This window comes from Pocillopora verrucosa, chromosome 13 (assembly GCF_036669915.1).
Source record: "Pocillopora verrucosa isolate sample1 chromosome 13, ASM3666991v2, whole genome shotgun sequence".
In the NCBI taxonomy this organism is placed as follows: Eukaryota; Metazoa; Cnidaria; class Anthozoa; order Scleractinia; family Pocilloporidae; genus Pocillopora; species Pocillopora verrucosa.
In genome coordinates, this window is record NC_089324.1 from 748404 (window position 1) to 770577 (window position 22174).

At 36.0% G+C, this 22174-nt stretch overlaps 2 protein-coding genes across 2 annotated transcripts; one reads left to right on the top strand and one right to left on the bottom strand.

The window, feature by feature from the left end:
- The first annotated feature begins 22 nt into the window (after positions 1-22).
- On the top strand, positions 23-7427 carry LOC131789500 (zinc finger protein 431). Its single transcript, XM_066160625.1, has 6 exons — positions 23-110; positions 1171-1962; positions 3012-3101; positions 4119-4151; positions 4340-4429; positions 4685-7427. Exons 1-6 carry the CDS (start codon positions 58-60, stop codon positions 5889-5891), a joined length of 2265 nt encoding a protein of 754 aa, XP_066016722.1. The 5' UTR covers positions 23-57; the 3' UTR covers positions 5892-7427.
- Positions 7428-7565: 138 nt separating this feature from the next.
- LOC131789512 (cap-specific mRNA (nucleoside-2'-O-)-methyltransferase 1) lies at positions 7566-22120 on the bottom strand. The gene is made up of 26 exons (XM_059106658.2): positions 21797-22120; positions 20827-20933; positions 19764-19922; positions 19332-19487; positions 19041-19133; positions 18572-18643; positions 18032-18126; positions 17547-17619; positions 16549-16675; positions 16003-16068; positions 15770-15879; positions 14789-14885; positions 14540-14672; positions 14125-14239; positions 13388-13455; positions 13214-13270; positions 12700-12760; positions 12262-12330; positions 12037-12171; positions 11266-11403; positions 10834-10925; positions 10558-10626; positions 9965-10018; positions 9501-9613; positions 9081-9189; positions 7566-8700 (listed from the first exon to the last, which is right to left on the bottom strand). The coding sequence occupies exons 1-26, from the start codon at positions 21858-21860 to the stop codon at positions 8556-8558; spliced, it is 2577 nt and encodes an 858-aa protein (XP_058962641.2). The 5' UTR covers positions 21861-22120; the 3' UTR covers positions 7566-8555.
- Positions 22121-22174: the final 54 nt, after the last annotated feature.

A 22174-nucleotide genomic window follows, 5' to 3' on the forward strand; every position in this document is an offset into this window, starting at 1 on the left:
CTTCGTGAGAGCGTGCATGGACGGTGAACTACACCAGAAAGAACCCTGGGATAGGAAATGTGTGAAAGGAAAATGGCGGCAAGCGAACTGGGCGGTCTATCTCAGAGTGGGTAAGTTTTTTTCCGTTTTACTCATGGAATTACTTCGTACAGTTTATTGAAAGCTATAGAATATCTTTATCCTAGCAACAGAGCGGACATTGGTGCTGTTAGAAGGGGAAATGAAAGAAAAAGTACGAAGTTTCTCATGGTGTTGTTGAATTTCTCAGATCTGCCACTGAGATCACGAGATTAAATTACATTTTGCCAGCTAAGCCGTCGTTTGTTTCTAAACATCAACAGTTGGTTCAATTGGAGAGTGTTTCTACTTTAGGAAAGGGAGATAACAAACGAGAACATATGAAACTGTGTTGTAAATATATGTTATCATCCATCGAACTTATGCTGTCAGTTGAAGTATAATCCAACAATGTAGGTTTTCAAAATAAGTTAGTAATTGAAGAGTGGTCTACAAACGACTGAAGTTTTGTACTTTTGAATGTAATTTTTAAGTCTCCCCATAGATTTACTGCCTTAAGAATTATTCATTTATGCACAGAAGCACAGTTAAGTGATAAAATTTATACATTGTGGTACTCTATTTTGCCATAAAGTGAAAAAAAATTACAATCCAGTAAGAATTTTTTTCACTTATTTGGTGACAACAATGCAGGAAAAAAGAAATTTTATGGTTAGTGTGTATTCTCCAACCTTGAAAATTTACTAGGTTGTCATTATAGAAGTAATTTTAAAATAGAAGAGAAAGACCTCCTACGAGCTGAGTTCTCCATGCTCTAAGTTTCAAGCTTGGGCCACAAATTCAATTTGAAAAATGAAGTTAGTAAGATATTTATTATATTTTTGAGTTCAATAGAGGGTGAAGATTTTAATTCAAACAAACTTTTGGTAAACTGACTACTCATAGTGTACATATTAACTGAGAGACGTTATGAAAAAGAAACTTCTATCATGTGCTTAAAAGAAGCTCACTCCTGGTAAAATGAGATGCTAGGGTTAGGGTGAAAAGGATTATTTTACAGTAAATAATTTAAATAAATAAAAATTTTTTACTTAATATTCAGTTATTTCTGTCAGAAACATTAACCTATGAAACCTTTTTTTTATCTTTTAGTAATGAAGTGCTCATTGATTTACAGAAGTTTCAAATGACACCCATGGATACAGTTAATGCCGAACATCTGGAGCTCCTAATATTATCATCCAATCCTGAGCGTGATACTGACAAGAGTTGCAATGAATCTGAGAATGTTTCCACTTCTATTGAAGTAGAAACTGTGATGATAGCTAAAGAGGCTGGAATATTTGTTTCAGATGATAGTACCTCATTGGCAGAAACTGCTGAAGGAAATAACTCATGTGAAGTTACCATTGTGGTTGACAAGGAGTTTAAATGTGCACAGTGTGACAAGAAATTCTCAGGAGCTTCTAGTCTAAGTCGACACATTAAAACCCACAGCAACATCAAGCCATTTAAATGTGATGAGTGTGAGAAAGTGTTCTCCAGGTTATCGAGCTTGAAGAGACATAAAAATTCCCACACTGCAGAGAAACCTTTCAAGTGTCAAGTTTGTGGATGGAGTTTTATACAGAACTCTGATCTAAAAATCCATGAAAGAACTCACACAGGTGAAAAACCATTTCCATGTGATCGATGTGAGAAAGCATTTGGATGCAAGAAACGGCTCAGGGCTCACTACAGGATGCACACAGGAGAAAAACCTTACAAATGTCCTCAGTGTGAGAAGAGTTTTTCAATGAGGAAAAATGTGATCCAACATATTCGAATTCATACTGGAGAGAGACCATACACTTGTGAAGTGTGCAAGAAAAATTTTCGTCACCAACACACACTTAAAAAGCATTTGCACCTTCACACAGCAAGACCAAATTTTACAAAATCAAGGTAATTAATTCATGCTTTGTCAAGTTTTGCTATTGCACTTCAATCAGCTGAGCTTCCAGGTTAACGAGTTATTCAAACCTAATGTACTTTGCACACTGTAAGAAGTTGCGGGATCTGATTGGTTAACTTGAATACTATAATGCATTCATAGCTTTTAACAAGTGATTTTCATGAAGGAATGACCATTACCCCTTTCTTAACATCTTCAAAATTATTTTGTCTTAGTGTCAACTTACATTTACAGCACAGCTTGCACATATGTTAGTAGAAAATGTGAATTAAACATGCCAAAAATTGCATGCAATTGCAAATAAAAAATCTTACCTGTCAAAAAATTGCATGTGCATGCACAACCTTGAGACGCTGGCCTCATTAGTATATACGAGGTAGTCCTTTTGTTTTGCTATTCTTGGCAATTTATTGTTTTAAAGAATAGGCTACAACGTAACCTACATGGCTACCAAAGACAGGCAAACTTGTCTGTTGCAATCGCCAGTTGTTGCATTCACTTGAAATTTTGTGTTCATGGTAAAGTTAGGCAATGGGGTGGGAGTTGGGTTGACCTGGTGTGCAATGTGCTGGACTCTAGACTGAGAGTTCCAGGTTCAAGCATTGCCTAGGTCTTTTTGTTGTGTTCCTAAGCAAGATAATTCACTCTCACAGTGCCTCTTTTCACCCAGGAGTACAAATGGATATCACTTAATTGTAAAGAGAAACAGGAAAAGATGCTGGGGAGTCAACTGCTATGAACTAGCATGGTGTAAATATACTCCTGCTCTCTTCATGTTACAGAAAACAGGATAAGCTACAGCAGATACATGTACAAGTATACATCCATAGGTTGCAAAGAGACACTCAGAGAATGCATTTATTTAACATGAGATCACTGCTGTCAGTCTCCAACCTTTGTGTAAACTCACTGAAATATAAGACTAAACCTAACATAAATATATTTAAATTTGGACAAAGACCTGAATTGAATTACAACAGATATACTGATATACATGATATGTAATGATTAACATCAAGTGTTCTCATTTTTGGTTTAGTGATAAAGAGGGAGATGAACAGACTGCTGCTGCATGGCCTAGAAAGAGAAAAGGAACCAAGTCTGGGCAGAAGAACCCTAGAGGAATCAGGTATGGGAAAGAATAATAAAGTTTGAAGTTTACCCTTAAAGTCCTAGTCAGCATTTCAAGCTGCAACCATTCTGGTTGTTATGGCTTTTAGGAAAAAAACTTCCGGTCACTGTATTTTCAGTGGCCAATGAAGGCCATGAGTGGCTAAGATTTTATTTCAGGCCACCCCTAAATTTTTTGTTGTCCAAGTGTAGAATCTAAAAAACTTTGAGGTTTGAGCGCTTGAAGTGATATACATTTGACATCTTACTATATGCAAACATGTTACAGACAGATGACAAGAAAGGCAATTAGAGGCTCAAAAATGGAACTTACTGTATCTTAATAGAGCACCAAATTTTGCTTATTTGTTCTGTACTGTAGAAGTGTAACAAACAGAGGCTTGATGGAAGAATTGAGAGATTTGTAGAATTTACTTGTAGCAAGGAAATGATGAAGTTTTTTAAGGTGGCCTCCTATAGCAAGCAGAGCTGTGATATTGAAAGATTGAAGTAATCCATTTTGTTTCTGCTATAATATGTCTTCTATAGTAATAATTTACAAGTAATAGATCTTGGAGAAAGATGTTTTTTGTCTTGTTGTGAGCATAGGACAAAGAAAAAAATTCTGAGTCCCCATGAGGAATCAAACCTCAGACCTTCAGATTCTGCAATCTAATGCTCCAACACTGAGCCAACAAGACTCTGTGGTGAGCAAGGCCTATTTGGAAGACATGACACACATCCTGCATACTGCTAGGATTAGCAATGTCCATAGTATCATGTTTGTAAATAGATTAACAGAGATGGTAAGTTTTGAGCTCAGTGAAGAAATAGAGAAAGACGTTCTTTGTCTTGTCACGAGCGTAGGACAAAGAAAAAATAAAACTTACCATCTCTTACTTTATATTGATAGATCTTATTCCCAGAGATTTTGTGAAATTGAAAAGGCACTGAAAAATTAAAGTTAATGAATACAGGTTGCAGAGACATTTACAGTTATATTAAAGAGATGTAATTTTTCAAAATTTTCAAACAGGAAGAAGACTGACAGTGTATCTCATGAAAACAGGTAACTGCGTAATGTTATGGATTCATTTGCAACACTAAATTTCTCCATAATATTTTTAGGAGTAGCTAGCGTAATAATGATTTAGGGTTTACAATGGTGCTGGATATTTCCTTTTACACGTTATTCGTGTAAAGCACAGTTCAAGTGTTTTTGGTTGATTATTTAGTTTGTTTTTTTGGTGATTGTAGTGAAAATGGGAAGAGTGAAGGATCCAGTGCCATACAGGATACACAGAATGACAACAATTTGGTGGAACAGAGCTCCGAGGCCCCAGACAGGTATTTGATGAAAATAATTGTATTAATATCACTCAACATGATAGTGGTATTTATGATAATGATAATGAGAAGAATGATGAGATATCATCACTGCATTAGTGTTGCTATTGTTTTCAAGGTAACAAGAAGGGCTAAAGAGTAGGACAGAGAGACACTAAATACATTGTATGCTGTCCTCTTTTGTTCAAAGGGCTGCCAATAACCAATTGTGTGAGAGACTTATGTCAAAGTTTTGATCTTATATTTTTCTTCCAGAAATGAAGAGGATTGTTCCTCCCAGAAGATTCAGGAATTTGTCGTTGAGACCTTGAGTGGTGACCATTTGTTGTTACTAACACTTGCAAACAGTGGAGTACATGAAAGTAGTGGTGACGATGGCCAAATACACTCAACTGCATGTCCTGAACCTGTACTGAGCACTTTGCCAGCGCCTGAAGGAGATGTAGTTGAGGCTAATGGTAGAGAGGAAAGCATAAACAATGAAGATGTTGTGACAATTTCAGCAGGAACAAGTGAGGAACTCCCTGATGAAACATTAATTAACAGTGGTAAATTTAAATGTCCGCAGTGCAATAAATGTCTGTCAGGACCGTCAAGTCTCAGTCGTCACATTAGAACTCACAAGAATGAAAAGCCTTTCAAATGTGACCAGTGTGATAAAGTGTTCTCCAGGTTGTCAAGCTTGAAAAGACATCAAAACTCCCATTCAGAGATAAAACCCTTCAAATGCCAAGTTTGTGGATGGAGTTTTATACAGAACTCTGATCTAAAAATCCACGAACGAACTCATACTGGTGAAAAACCATTTCCATGTGATCGATGTGAGAAAGCATTTGGATGCAAGAAACGGCTCAGGGCTCACTACAGGATGCACACTGGAGAAAAACCTTACAAATGTCCTCAGTGTGAGAGAAGCTTTTCAATGAGAAAAAATGTGATCCAACACATTCGAATTCATACTGGAGAGAGACCATACACATGCTGGGTGTGCAAGAAGAACTATCGTCACCAGCATACGCTTAAGAAGCACATCCGAATGCACGCAGATAAAAATAAGAATCTGGACAATTGTATCCAAAAAATTAAAGGACATCAGCTGAAAGGAAGTGAGGAGAAAGACAATGAAAGTTGTGAAAGGTTGACAGACAAATCCATTCAGTCAGAACTTGGTGAACAAACTGTGCAGTTGGAAAACACTCGGTCTGATGATCATGATGGAATGAACGTTGATAAACAGTGTGGAGAAAACAATCCTCAGGAAGAGGCTGATCGCAGAAAACAAATCCAAAATTCTGAACAGCATGAGAAAAGTCAACATTTGGAAAATGCTACAGAGATCTCAAAAGAAACAGGGCCAGGCAAGCAACAGGATGATGAGCCAAGTGAACAAAAGAAAAATGATAAACTTGATGGACAAACAAAACTTCTTGAAAATACTGAACAAGTGGAACAGAGAATTTGAAAACTACAAGAAGTCACAGTTTTGATCAGTTGGAAAATGTCCTGCAAAGAGATCTTGTTAGAAGCAGTGAACATTCTGAATGCACTAAGGAAGTTGAGTGAAAGAAGCAAACCACAAATTGGAAATGAAAGAACAGATCAGTTGTTAAGTTAATCCTTTACACCCTAACATGAGTATGCACATTCTCCATACTGTTCTCTATATATTTCCTATGATGCTGACAAGGAGAATTTGTTTAACAATCAAGAGCTTCTTTAGTTTGTGATGATTTCCTCTATTTTCATGACCTTTATGTGTGATTTAGGGGTGATACTGTAAGAAGAAATTAGATGCTGGTTACTCTTAGGGGTCAAAAGGTTTAATGTACATGTAAAGTTGTTAAGTGTTAAAATTTTTGGCAAGGAGAGAAGTCATTGGAGTATGTTCCCTCACTGCAAAGCCCAGTATATATATGTTAGGGCCTTTTCCAAATACGTTACATTATAGCTAAGAAATAAGTTGAGCAGTTTCTAAAATTGCCTTTATGCAAAATACAGTGTATTGGAATAGTCATACAACAAAGAGATTCGAGCTTATTTTAACCAGAGATTTACTTCAATTTCATAATTTGAAAGGGCATTTATGTGAGTTTATGTAATATTATATCAAAACAAAGATGCATGTTGAAGTATGATGCCTCCCTCAAATGTTGTGCAATTCTTACCACGTTGTTTAAATAATTGGTATAGATGACTTATCACAGGGAGGTTATGTGATTGTTACTGTATAAAGAATGTTGTTTATTTCTTTTCACATTGTTGAGAAAGTTTGTCAAAGATGACTTGTCAAACGAAGGCTATGTAATGGTTACTGTATAAAGAAGAGCCATGATACTATAATTTGACAGGGGAAAATATCAAATTTTTAAAAAAAAATTTTTTGATTTTTATTCAGCATGATGCAGGGGGTTTGTAAGGCCTGGTAGAGAGGTAGAGTTTTGTGATTGCACTTTGAGTACAATCTAAGAGAGCTTTAGAATATATTGCAGCTGGTTGGGAATTTATTAAATTTAAATTACTAGTGCAAAAGAGTCAGGTTTGATTAAGCAGTGAAGATGTGAATTTGTATCAGACCTGTAAAAAGTTTTGAGTACAATGTACATGGTATATTTGTTATCTGCTCATTTAGGTAAAACCTGCATGATATTTTATATATTTTTTTTCATCATATTAATAGGGAGACCTTGGTTCAGGTCTCTGAAACGATGTTAAAATTCCCTTTTCTCTGTACAGGTTCCATCTTGACCTGTTTACACCCATGATCTACATGTCAATTCTCTATACTGTCTGCCATACATTTCTCTTACTTTTAGCTTTGAGAATGTAGTGTCAAATCAACCAACATCTTGTTGTTGACTTCCTTTTCTTTTCTTCACCTTTCTGCTTGAAAGTGTATTTACATAGTAAGAACAGAGTATTCTAGTCACTCCTGGGAGTATAGGGGTTAAGTTGCAGTTAGTTGCCCCATAAAAAGTATAATTGTGTGAAGACATAAACAGATAATTCATATGTATTTTTGAAAGTTATCAGTTACTCAGCTTGTAGGCTTGACAACATGTCAATAAAATCATGTCTAAAACATTTACATGCTGCAGAAAGAGGAGAAAGAGCATGTGATTCCATAAAAAAACCAAGAAAAAAAACACATTTGGTGCTTTTAATAAGACAAGTTTAAAACTTTTCCTAAAAGTTGCATTTATAACCACAAGTGTCACACCTGTTACCAAAATTTTAAGTCTATTTCTCCCAAGATCTCATTAGTAATTCTCCTTACTGTCTGCCAGTCAGTAAGGAGCAGATGCGTTGGATCAACTAGTAATCCCCTCATTTATTTTTTTCTTTATTCTCATCACTTGTCTGCTATGTTGTATTAATATTGTAAGGAGAAATTCTTTCCTGGTCATTCATGGGAGTGAAAATATTTAACTACACATAAACAGTACATCAAATGTTAAAGGAACAAATTTTGATGAATGCAATTTGATTGCTTGTTTTATTTTTGCTCCAATCTGATTGGCTTGCATTAACATAAACATAAATTCTACCTATACAATCACTAGGAACTAGGGCAAACACCATAATTTCAAATATAAATAAAGCTATATAAAAAGGTTCAACAGTGTAACTTGAATAAAATAACTACCCTGTATGAAACAGCAAACGTCTATAATATGGCAATTGTTTGTTACCTGTGTAAAGAAAGGCACCTTGAAGCAACCATATAAATCATACAGTAGTAAACAGGATTTGGGGAAAGTGATGTCAAGTAAATTTTTTGAGGCAAACATTGTAATACACCTAGGGGACACATACAAAACAAATCAATTGTGCAGTTTGAAATCAAACTCCATCTGACACTGGTTTTCAAAACAACTGTGTCTGGGCAAAGTGAATGAATAGTTCAGGTGATTTTCCAAGTCTCAGGGAATGGCCAACTCAAATGGGTTCCACTTTCCCAAATGGTTTCCACAATTTGTACTGTCTTTTCACCTTAGTAAGTTCTTTTGGTCAATCACCTTCTGTCTCAGTTTTAGAAGGTAGTTAACTTGGCAGTTTCTTTGGTAAGAAGGACAGCAAGACAGCCTTATACACAGATCCATCGCACCCCTTTTTTCAGCTGGTGATCTTATTTTCTAGGAGGACCATGGATAAATTCATTTTGTGCAGCAGTGAAGAATTCAATGAGATTATTTCTTTCCATTCTTGGTCCTTCATCGTGACTTAAATCCACATCTTCCCATGGCCAGTAATACCGTGTGCCAAGTGATGATCTGCATTTTTTAACAAAAAAGAAATTTCCAGCTATTTTCAATCAAATTTAAATGTAACCCTGCATTGCAGGCAGTGAGTAAGCCACAAGAGTATCTCACTACACTGAACCAATCAAAATGCAAAGTCAGCAGATGTCATCTACACTATTAGTGGGAAAAAGAGTATGACCAAGTATTGCATCTGGTTTAGGTTTAAAATCTCTTTAGTTGAAAAAGTTGCATCTGCTTTTATGTAATCACACCAAATTTCAAAGCAAAACCAAAATCAGTTAGTGATAGACTTTCAGATAACCAACACAGCTAAGAGTGTTTCTGCTTACCAGACAATTTATGCTAAACAAACTAAAGACAGCCCAGTCTTATATCTGAGGTTCACTTACTTGAAAGAAGCCACCGAATCTCTGGGAATTTCATACGTGGACTCATGAGTGTCTTTGTTGTAAAAATATAACTGCTTAGCGGAGCGACTGTGAGCATAAGTCCAAGGTTCTGTAGATAAAAAAAAAAATTCAATAGTGCATTTGTTTCATAGTGGAGGTGGGATTCAGTACCGACTTTTTGTGCACCTCACTCCCAGAGTTCTGCAAGGCACACGACAGATTTTTCTGAAAAGGAGGGACTGTGCATAGTCTAGAGAAATTCTGTGAGGAGGAAAAGTCTTGTGGCAGAAGTGGAGTTTTCCAGAAGTGCTGAGGTATAGAGGTGGAAGTGAAGTGCCACATATGTATAGTTTGAGACAGAAGTGGGCCTGTATGGTAGCTGGGATGGAATTAGATTGAAACAGAATGACAATTGCTTACCTTGAATACGTTTAATAAAGAAAATTCCTTTGGGGACAAGGTGTCGTCCATCTTCCAGCAAAAAGCACTCCCTTGGTTCTCTGCCCATTCCTTTGACAATTTTCATCTCAATCCTGAATTGAAAGTGAAAAAGAAAGAATGCAAGTTTCCCTTAACATGAGGGATGCAATTGCCTCAAGTTGAACTCACAAGCCAGTGAATTGCAAGGGTCCAAGAGGTGAGCATGGTTAGTGTCTAGGTACAAGAGCATCACCAAACAGCAAAAACAGCCAACCATGAGGTGGGAAGTGAAAGTTTGTCCTACAATAAGTGTAAATCTAAGTAGAAAATGTTTCAAAAAGTACGTAATGCCTCTTTCAGAAGTTTCTCTTCATTTCAAAACTACTTCATCATTCTGCATTATCTGCACTATAAAAATGTAAGGTCATGTGAGTTTGGTCATTAACATTTGTGAGGAAACTTACTTTGAGAATATTTCTTTAAGTGAACTATTGTCAACACGAAAAACTTGTTTGAGCCTGAAAGAACATTTGAAAATTAGATCAGTAAACTCCATAATTTTGTGTTTTACATTGATGCCGATAGTCATACTGTACAGCTAGAAAATATATTTTTCCACTTCTTTTGCTGTGCATTTCAAGACTTCTACAAGAAAGAAGATTTTCACTTGCTTTTTTAGTCCACAGTTACTCTCATATTTGATTGAATTATAATTAGCAGTAAATTCATTGTCAGGTTGGTTAGTTGTTTTTCAGTAGGTTGGGTGTTCAGTAAGGCCATCAGTCTTTCAGCTTGGTGGTCGATGCCTGGTCGACTGGCTGTCGCTTGTCTCTGTGCTTGATTTATTGTGTTTTAGTTGGTTGGTCAAGTGATTGGTTGTTCAGTTGATTTGTAATCTGTGGGGTGATCAGTTCTTTTGTTCATCTGTTGAACATTTGAACCTACCATTTATTGACTTTTGGTCTTGAAGTTTGTGAGTGGAATATGATATCTGTGTCATCTTCAACCATCATTTCACGACCTCAGTTACCTGTTAATATGTCAATTGAATGTTTACCTGAGAGGAACCATTGCTGGGCATGTCGGTTTGGTGACAGCTTTTATAAGTAAACCCGCCATAGCCATTCTACAAACCAAAGCAAACAACAAGTCATCAACAAACTCACCAATCTTCATTACTAATTACCCAACAAACCTTTAAAAAAAGAATCTTGTGTAATGCAAGTAACGCACATGCTTGCCCAAATTCTCCCTCACAAAGAAATCAGAAAAAACAAAAGGCAAAGTTTAATCAAAATTCATTTTTTCTTAAGCATCAGAATTCACACTGTACCTCTCGTGATAGTGTTTACTCCTCACATCTTTACCTCCAAGAATGACAGCATCCACAATATGAACTGCTGCAGATCTTCTCTGTCCTTTGCCCTTATAACAGGAGATAAAAGCACCCACACCTGAATTCTCTGTAATCAAACACCCCTGTTAAAATGTACCTTTCCACACAATAGCTAATCACCTACCTTGTCATGCAACACTTCTCAGGAGCAAAGTGTTGTGTGACATTAGCTGAAAAGTAGACTTCATTTCACAACAGAACAGTTAAATTTAAGTCCCTTTCAAGAGGGTGGGGGGGAAGGGAAAGGATCTATTTATTAGTTTAGGACATAATATTGCTCTTTATTAACCCAAAAATAAAGATAAGAATAACAAAAACAACCTTCTCGATGTGAACATTTTTCCTGAAATTTTTTTTGTCAGTACTTACTTCTCCACGAAGCTCTTGCACTATTTCCACCTCAATCAGAGTATCCCGAGGAAGTTCGAGCTGAAAATTCTCCAATTTGTGCCACCTGGTTGAGCTACCAAAGTTTGGCTTACCATTCCATTTGTAGATGTTACCTCGCTAGAACCAAACAAAATTATCAGAAAAAAATTATCACAGAAACTATGAGAATATCTGGTCATAATAAGGAAAACTGAGGAATTTAAAACTTGTTCCTTCATTACCATCAACATAAACCTGGTATCTGAGTCCTAATTCCCCTTTCAAGTTGCTATAAATTTCCTTGCAAATTAGTTGAAAGAATTTGGTGCTAGATCAAGATAACACTCCCAACTCATCTTCTGTTTATTAAATAACTTTCTGAAGTTGTAAACAAGAGCAAAATTTTGATCACTTCTGACTAAGCATTTTTCCTCTTTCACACACCTTTTTATATCAACAAGATTTCCCATAAACTCTCAACCATGTTTCATCTCAATATTATTAAAAATTATCTTTCATACATCACATCTTTAGCTTGTTTTCTTTGTGGTTAAAAATCAGAATGAAAAAATTCTTTCATCCTTAAATAAAATGATATACTAATATTTTTATCGAAAAAGGAAAATTTTAAGTGAGTTATTGAGGAAATAACTGTGACCTCTTGGCAAATAGACTATGAAAAAAAGGGATGTTCAAAGTGCCCACTGGTGACATGCTCACGTGACAGGGTGATGGCAAATGGGTGCATGACATTCCCCACATGACACTTACCCCAAGGCCCATAAGAAAGAACCTTCCCCCTCCTGACACAAAGCACTTGTAGTTGTACAGACACTTAAGGTTTTGGATGTTCCTTGAAGTTAACACTGTAGCTTCAGAGTCAAAGCAATGATCATCATCATTTCCCTAGAAAAAAGGAAAACTAATTTGGTGAATGATATGAAAAATTGAACAAAATTAATCAGCAGGTCCTCATGTAAAAACAAATCTAAATACCTTCCAAAGCTCATCAAATTTAAGATCAGGATCTGGCATCCTTTGAGCTGCGCGGGCTTGCTCAGGAACCTGAAATTGATTGCAAAAAACATATACCTTATTTAATGGTTGGGGATTACTGTATGGGAAAAGCTATGGATGCACAAGGAAGGTTTGTAGGTAGGGGATTCAGGAGAAGGAAACAGAGAGTCAGGACATGAGTGATGGGTGACGATTGACAGTGGAGGAAAATCAGGGCTACAGATCATGGGTGACAGGCTGCAAGAGACTCTGTTGTGTCCATGGCAAGACACTTAATAGTTTTAAAGCACCTCTTCAAAAGTAAAAGATGGGCAATGAGTGGCTCTTGTACCTTAGGACAATTTTCCATGGGGTTTCAGAGTGGAAGATTTTTGCATCATTGCAGTTCTCCTTCTGTAGTAAAACAAGTTCTCTTACCTTCCACTGCTTTAAACACTTTTTCTTGACATCCCCTTGGTCGTAAGGACCCATCAATGTCCTAAGAAGCAAACTCAGTTACTGAAACAAGGAACAATTGAAAATCCACAATCCTAGTCCACAAATTTTGGTCTCAGGTAAGGAACAAACCCACATGATTGATGGGAAGGAAGGGGGGTCCAGAACCTGCAGGCCCCCCCTCCCCCACCACCTCTGGATCCACCAAAATGATAGGATGTTGGAGATTGGAGCCAAACAAAGTTAAGATTTTGATAGACAGATTTGTACAACTGAGTACAATCAAGCATATCCTGTTCATGGTGAGTTTGTATACATTATATATACATTCATGTTTAAAAACTTGCGCATTGTGACTTGAGAAACTTAACTTTGCTCTAGGACACATTCCCAACATGGACTTGTAGCCCATTAGTAACATTTTTTTTCTTTTTCTAAGAATTAATAACCTCCTGTATCATTATGAGGGAAATAAAATCAAAGGTTCAAAACTTACGTATCCTGGACATAACCTCTTAGTTTCTTCAGTGCATTGAATTGTTGCCTTCCAATTCTAAAACAAATCAGAGAGTACAACACAAAAATGTTGTTTGTTTTCCAAGCAGTTCATGTCACAGTATTGTATTCATGTTTCATTGAGATGTCAAAGGTAAAGGCAAGTTCCACATACCTTTCATTTGATTCAATCATATATGACAAGAACTCTTCATCTTCCTTCAGGATATGCAATGGGACAATCTGAAAAGCCAAATAATAACACTTGATGTTCATTTCCCTTTTTAGCACAGGTTATCAACACTTAATATTGTTTTATATCCCACTGTACAAGGCTTTCTTTGGTGAATTTAGTGGACCATACTCTACTACTGTACATGACTGGCCAAAATTTAGTGTTTTTCTTGTTGCTAAAATCCTATTTTACAGCCGATCAAGTTCTCAACTTGCTCGAGAAAATAAAAATTCTTCTCTTTTCTTTATATTGCGCATTACAGCAAAAAGTGCTTACATCTGAAGTAAAAGTTGATCTCTAACTTACTTGTTCTCCTTTCAATGTGCGTCAGTCATAGTGGGCACATTATTAAAAATAAATATTTCATCATATGATAATTCTCATGTGTTTGGTTCATAGAGTAAGTTACGAACCCCTAACACGTTAGTTAAAGTTACATCCTATTCTTAAAATGATAAACCATCCACAATAGAAAAACAAAAGGCCTAACTCTTACATGCTAATTAGGTAGATGTATCAAGCTTATGCCCGCATGTGTGATTTTTTTGACATGCACATTTTTTATTGTTTGCACTAGCATGCAATTTTTGGCACGTTTTATGTGCATTTTTATTGGTTAACGTATATCCGAGCAGTACTTTATTTTCAAAACAGTAACATTAAACTGAATAGCAAACCTCATTTACATCCTCCACAGCTCCAGCTTTTAATTTATTAATTCTGACATTCACATTAAACATGTGCTCATGAACAGCTTCAATGTTTCCACGAAGACCTTTGCATACTAGATATCTATATGAAGGAAATATTACATTCTTTAGGTAAACCAGTTCAAAATATCAATTCTCACTACTGTTTGTCACATAGTTCTTAAAGAAAGGTTCTAAGAAGTTGAAGTCCACATTGAATAACATTCACCTCGTCCGCACTGAATCCAGATTTAATTTGTGTCAGAAACCAGAAAAACCTTGAATAAAACCCCTTTATGTAGAACAACAACAGCTGCGCAAAAAATTTTTAAAAAATGGAATGCTAGCAAAGCATTAATGACTGGGAAAAGAGGAACTGCTTGTTGTTTATTTGAACACATACCTCTCAGAGTTTGCTGGTCTGCTGGTTACAGGTTTGAAGACATATACCTCATCAAATGCTCGGTACATTAGGTACACAAGACCAACACTGAACGTAGTGAACACATCAAACAACTTGCAGACAAAGTGGCCTCCTTAAAATCAGAGAGGGTACAACAAAATTAGAGCTGTTTCATTGTAAATCCGTATCAGCCACTCTCTGAAAAATTGACCGGCCATGTTCAATGAATTAGGAATAAAGATTCCTTACCTTGTCTTAGTATGGATATTGCACAAAGGAATTGGCATAAATACAACTGTTTGCTGAGAATCTCTTGTATATTTTCCTGCCCTTCCACAGAGAAACCCTGCCAACAAAAAAGAGTAATCTTACATGAATGAAGAGAGTGTGTGTTAAAAAATTGGTCACAAGTTGAGGAGCAGAAAAAGGTTTGAGTTCCTTGTAATTTTGAGCTTCAAACATTCCAGTTTTGTGGGAAAAGACTCTGTCAATGGAGCTGCAAAGAATTTGTAAGCATATGCATGCTACTATTAATAGAAGGATCTTATGTGAGGAGAATCATGCATGCTCAAACCAGCAGTATCCAAAGTACTCAGAGTGGTGATAAAGTAAAAAAATGGAAAATTTTGAGCTTGTTGAGTGAATCATTATCTGTCTCATGTGTAGTATGACTGTTGATTTTTCTGGATATCATTTCTCAATATGGCCCACCATATTAAAAAGTTTGTTTGAATTGGAATTTTCCCCCCCTGATTGAAATCAGAGATTAAATATTGTTCGTATGGAACCTTGTCTTTTCCCACTCAGATTTAAAGCCTGCACACTTCATGCTTAGGCCATAAATCTGAGCATAAAAAGTATTTTTGTAACTTATGGTAAAGACCTTCAACTCAGTTAGTAATAGGCATGAAGAATGGCTGATTAACCCTTTAAGTCCCACTAGTGACTTAGAAAGAATTTCTCCTTACACTATCAGTACGATATCAAGCAGACAAGTGATGAGAAAAAAGAAAGACATCAATTAGGGGATTACTTGTTGATCCAATTCCAAATTCTCCAAACTAACTTCATATGAATTGTATGGGACACAGTAAGGAGAGTTACTAATGAGATCTTGGGAGCTAAAGGGTTAACACTGTGCCATATGTATTTATCAGCATCAGTTGCACAAAGATCCAGGTTGATATCAACATGAAATTGTCAAAATGACCTGTTCTGAAATTAACTTACACCATCTGCCATCACAAAATGAACTCCTTTGTTATCAGTTGACTCCATCACAAATCTTCTGAACTCAATCAGATTATCTTCATTGAAGATGTCTCCATCATCATTTGCTCCTAAAGTACATTCAAATTATTCAGTATGCAAAAAATTTTATGTCCAAAATTAACTTAAAATACTGGGAGACACTTCCCCACGTGAGAGAAACATTACTTCAATCTCAAAATTTTTCCTCTTACCATAATGTGGCTCAAATGTTTCTGGCGTTCCAGCTAAGAACTCTTCAAGCTTAAAATCATTGTCACCTTGGAAGGAAAAGCATGATGTAAATAATGATGGATGAATTAATTATTTGAATTATTATGTGGCATTAATGCAAGCATCCAGTCATACTGAACAATCAGATTATGTGAAAGATTTCTATTGTGTTATGGTTGAGGAGAAAGCCCTAACCAACTATCACACCTAGAGATCAAGAGAAAAAATCACAACCAGACATGCTGATGTTTTTTTGTATTATTTTGTTCACCATCTCACACTAGTAGGCTGTTCACTTTGTTCAATATCTATTACGGATTAGATCTAGATATTGCAAGTATTGTAGCCAATCAGACTGCAACACTTAATATTAGTTAAACAGAAGTTCAACACTAGTAGATTTATGCTTGCTCAATAACTTACATTTCTTCAATAAGCAGAATGATTCACCACAATTAATTTCAACATTTCTTATCATTTTTAATTAAAAGTAGTCAACAGGCCTTGGCAGGAAGAACTGTCAGTACCTCTTAAAGTGAAGCCAAACCCTTTAGCTTGCCAGCCCTTTCGCCACAGAACATACTCTGAAAAACCACCAGGTCCAGCACAAATATCCGCAAAGTATAATAAATCATTTGGTCCAACCACATCCCTCTACAATAAAATTGAAAAATAATGTCATAGTTACAGTACTGCCCCTTAATCAAACACTTAAGTCAGAAGAATAAAGGAAATGATCATCGACTAAAGAAGCTGTTGATTCTGACACAAATTCTCCTTGTCAGAACCTTGGGAAATGTATAGAGAACAGAATGGAGAATATGCCTTCTGATGTTAGGGTATGAAGGGTTAATTGAGTGCCAGGCTTCTAAGCACAAAAACAAAAATGAAACAATGAAACAGGAAATGCTTCAGCATCTCACTCCAAAGATCTAATTGGTAATAAGAATTATTCTTCTCAGTTTCTGTCATACAATCTTTTGATATTATTGGGAGAATTTAGCATTGGATCAACTTAAAGTCCCCTAGATTATATTCTACTTTATTCTCATCACTTTTCCACTTGATATTGTGCTGATATTGTAAGGAGAAGTTTTGTCTTGGTCACTCATGGGAGTTAAGGGTTAATGTATGAAAGCAATCCAAAGTCGGGCAAGTTTATGAATTTTACAGGCTGCCAGAAAAACCCTCTTCCTAGACAAGCTAAGGTTGTTCATTCTGATGTAACTATTCTCCCCTCTCCCAAGGAGAGAGGGATTAACCTTTGAAACCTTAGGAGTGACTAGCATCTAATTTCTCCCTACAATATCACACCCTGGATCACATGTTAAGGTCATGAGAGTGAAGGAAATGATTACCCACAAAAGAAGCTTTATTCAGTAAACAAAATCTCCTTGTCAGCACCTCAGGAAATGTTTAGAGAACAGTATGGAGAATATGCTTACTGATGCTGGGGTATAAGGGATTAAGAGCCCTTGGGTTAATTACAGAATCAAAGGGTGTAACATGTTTCATTAGTACGTACTCCTCTGTCATTCTTCGGGTTGGTAAACATGAAGTCAAAAGCAGAGTCCATGTTAGCCATTTTCATTGCTGCCCTGTTAATAAGGAAAATAACACATCATTGACAGAAGTTCTGAAAATGACAGGCTTCATCTACCATTGACGCCAAAAGTGATCAGCACATACACTCTCATTATATTTTAGTACCTTATTGACAAAGAAGGTCACGAGAATTGCCAAAATAATCATGAAGAGGATGCTCTGATGTGACGCTTAATTCTCTGAACTATACAACCAGGAAATGCAGTCATCACTAAGTAAGAGAATTAGCTTTCACATTTAGGGAATCCAGGAATCAATGTCAGTATCCAAGCAACTGTACACCAACCCCTACAAGTTAGGCTTTGTGTTAGGTTAAGGGAGGGGTGAGTGCCCAGTTGCTTAGATACTGACATTAATCCCACTGACCTATGACATTAAGAGCAGTCACAGTCTTCTTTGTGTTACCTATTTTGAAAGACAGCCCCTCTGATAAACTCATATGGATTGGCTCGTGTTCTTGCTTTGAGGAACTCATCTCCACTAAGAGCATCGAAAACAGTCTGTAAACAGGATTTAATGACATTATAAATGGTAAATTGTTAAACCATTGGGTAACATGTGAAAGTGTAGTTTCATTGTCCAGGACAGTGCAGTCCTGAGATGTTATCAGTAGTTGTAACTGACATTTCAACAACCTGGGTGGAAATCATCATCAGAGTTCTGATGATGACTTTCACTCAGATTGTTGAAAAGTCAGTCACTTGACTCTGATGATAAAATCCACTCAGGTTGTTGAAAGGTCAAAAGGTCAGTTACTTGACTCTGATAATGACTTCTGCTCAGGTAATGTCCAAAGGTCAGCCACTTGACTCTGATGATGACTTCCAGAAAGCACCATTTCCGTTACTGCCTCTCAATTTCAAATCTGAACAGAAGTCAAAATCAAGAGAGAACTAAACAAAAGATTTTTCTTAAATATACTGGAAAACATCTAGGAAACTCTACCTTGCTCTTGAGAACCTCTGATAGAACCTCCTCACTGCAGAATTCTGTTTCATCATCAATAAACAATTTTTTCTAGAAATTGGGTAAAACGCATTTAATGTTCAATTGTATACTCAGTAAACAACTAATAATTTTAAATAATTTAACATACTGTTCTTCACTACTGACTTGTTGTAATCTGAAATGTTAAGTATCTTCAGTGTATAACTATTTCTTGGGTAGCTGGAAAAATATGCAATTTGTTTTCTTGTAATGGTTTAATTCAAAATTTTTTGGGTAAGTAATTATGATTATTTAGAAGAAAAGGAGTATTCCATTTAAATCATTTCAATTAAATAGAAATTACCTTTTACCTGTAACTAGCATTCAAAGCCATCTCTAAAGAAACCCCTGCTACAAAAATCAGTCTCCGAGCATTTTATCTAATTTTGCTGTAATGAGAAGGCATTGCCCAACTTTATAATTTTACCTTACTAACTCCAACCCAGTCCTCCATCTCTTCTCTTGTTGGTGGAGGTCTGGGACACGATGGAATGCATGTCCTGTGCTCTACTATGACTACCTAGCAGAAAAACATTAATAAAAAAATAACAATTGATAATTATAATAAAATCATAAGAATAATAACAACAAAACAAAAAATCCAAGATAAGATAACAATACAATATGATTCATGTGACAAGTGTGGATTATACACTGTGGTGCTTAAAGCAAATAAGATGTGTTAATTGAGAGTTAAAATTAAAACAAGAATTCTTACTTCCTCTTCCTCTTCCCATGAAAAATCTTTGTCATCAAAGCCTTCAACCCTGAAACCCAGACCGCGCCTTCCACGCTGTTGAGAAGTCTCAATAATGTCAGATCTTCCTTGTCCATATCTGCCAAGACCTCCTTCCTCTTTAAAGCCCATTCTTTGCTACGAAAGTAAATAGTGGCAAAGAAAATCATTGTCAAGGTTAGTTAGCAATATATACCTGTTTCAGTTCCGATTGTCAGTAAGAAAAATATTACCATGTAAATTTGCTGTAACATTTGCCTATTTTCTTACGAGAGTGCAGAGTGTTTTTTTTTTAAAAAAATCTTTTGGTTTTACTTGTGCAAGAATTTCCCAACCTTCTAGTCCACTCATCATGTATCACTAAAAACAGAACAAGAGTCAGTACCATTATAACACATTTGAATCAGTTCATACCATTTGTTTTTTAGCAAACGTACTGTATCCAGATCCTGGTTGAGGGTTACTGTTCATCTCATCTTTAATAGGATCTCTTTCCTTACTATCCTCTAAAAGCTCAGACTTTCCCTGTTCTGACTTTCCAAGACCAAATTCCCGTTTATAGCCCATTCTCGCCTGAAAAAAATTAGCAAATTGTTTACTTAAGTGAGTAAAATGTTTTGAGTAAAAAGTTTATTAATTTCAGCAAATAATGTTTTGCTTGACCCTTTACACCCTAAGATCAGTATGCATATTCTCCATACTGTTCTCTATACATTTCCTAAGGTGTTGACAAGGAGAATTTGTTTGCCAATAAAAAGGATCCTTCCTTAGTGACCATTTCCTTTATTCTCCTGACCTTAATGTGTGATTCAGGAGTGATATTGTAGGGAGAAATTAGATGCTAGTCACTCTGCGGGTTAAAAGGTTAACCCTTCAACTCCCAAAAGTGATTAACACATACCTTCTTCTTACAATATAGATGAATTATCCAGCAAACAGGTAATGAGAATACTCAAACTTCCCAGGTAGAATTTGTTGTCTTGATCTAAACCAAATTCCCATAACTAATTTACTAGGAAATGAGTCGCAGCTAGAGGGGAGAAATTACAATCAGATCTTGGGATTTAGAGGGTTAATACCATCTCTGTTTTATATGATGATGTCTTTTGAATAAAAATTAACGACACAAAGAACAAATTTAGTGTTTTCTGATTGGTCAAAAAATAAACTCATTTAGAGGGGAAATATTTATCTCTGTCAGTTACACAGAGTAGTTTGGGTAGGTTTTTGTTTTCTAAAACAGGCAGCAAACATTCATAAGATAAAATGAGAATGATACACTTTATTTAAAAAACATTAACACATAAAAAGCATGATCCATGAACAATGAGACCTAATGGTTTCATGAATTTTCCTTTATTCATAGAAAGTCTTTATTTATTAGATTCAAAATTCTTTTCTTTCAGAAATATATAGATGGCTTCCATCCAAATTATTGTTTTTCAGGTGCAAAATATAATAGTGTAAATATCAATACCATCTGTTTCTTGACAACATCACTGAAGACAGGTTTCTGATCATACTGCAGGAAGTTTGCATATGATGGTGAAGAAACGTCCTCATCTGAATCACTGCTGGAGAGATCTGAAAGTACATGATAATTCAATTACTGAATGCATTTGATTTGTATCTGTTTTCTGATGGATATTTCCTATTAACGTTATCTTAGTATCACCTTTTCTTACAGCCTATCATGATGGAAAAAATTACTTAATGAGGTGAAACAATTATAGGTGTCTTGGAAGCTTTCAGTGTGGTCTACAGATTAAAAACACTCACAACAAACCACTAGAAATTACTAATGCAAATCAAACCAAACACAATCACAAATCAATTAGCCAGTTTCACAGGCATGGTCAGGGAGTGGGACAGGGTACTACCAAGAAACAATCCTGCATTTCTCTTGGCAAGTGGGACTGCTGATCTTTGGCTGCCCTTTCATAAAAGAAGAAGTGTCTCTTTTTGGTTTGAGTATATGTGTTTAATCTACTGGAGGCTTCACATATAACTTTTTTTTTGTGAAAAAGTTAAAGATAGATTAAGAATCTTGGCCCCTATGGTTGAATGAAGAGCTTGTTGGACCCTCAATCTGGAAGTCTGTGGTTCTAACCATGAAGAAAGAAAAGGGGACCTCATTGGTCACTATCCTTAGGTTGCTCCCTTAACATCCTTACGTGGTTCATTCTATAGAAAAATTGGGATTTGCTTCGGTCGTTGCAAGATCCCTGAGATTGTGAAATTTCGTAGAAAAAACGTCAATTGTATTGAAACATTCATTGTTATTTACAGACCGCGCACAACGTGGATCTCAGATTTTAACAGTTGTACAAACTTGCTGAACCTTAATGCGGGATGCACTATCGATTGAACGTAAGGATCGCAAGTGTGAAATTCATATCAGACCATTCTACTCTAGATCTCTATTGCAATTTACATTGTATACTTACTTTTTTCCTTTTTGAAATGCTTGATCCCACCTAGACCTGAATCTTCATTTTTGCGTTTAGACATTGCGGATTTTTCCTTCAAACATTCACCACGAGTTGGAAAATCCTGCAACAGCACACATGCACACCAAAGCCGGAAGTGATCAGAACAGTTTTAGCTTATTCAAGCTAAATTTTGTTTCTTATGATGAGGTAAGAGATGAACATAGAATTTTCTTCATTCTCAAGCACCATAAAAAAACCATTCACTGTAGTTGTTCTTGCTTTTCTGAATGTAACCTAGAGAATTGGAAATCGACAACTGACCGCCATATTTTTGCCTGAATACTGGAGGTGGACTGGAGAGGAAAATAGTAATCTATAGTTCGAATAAGATAC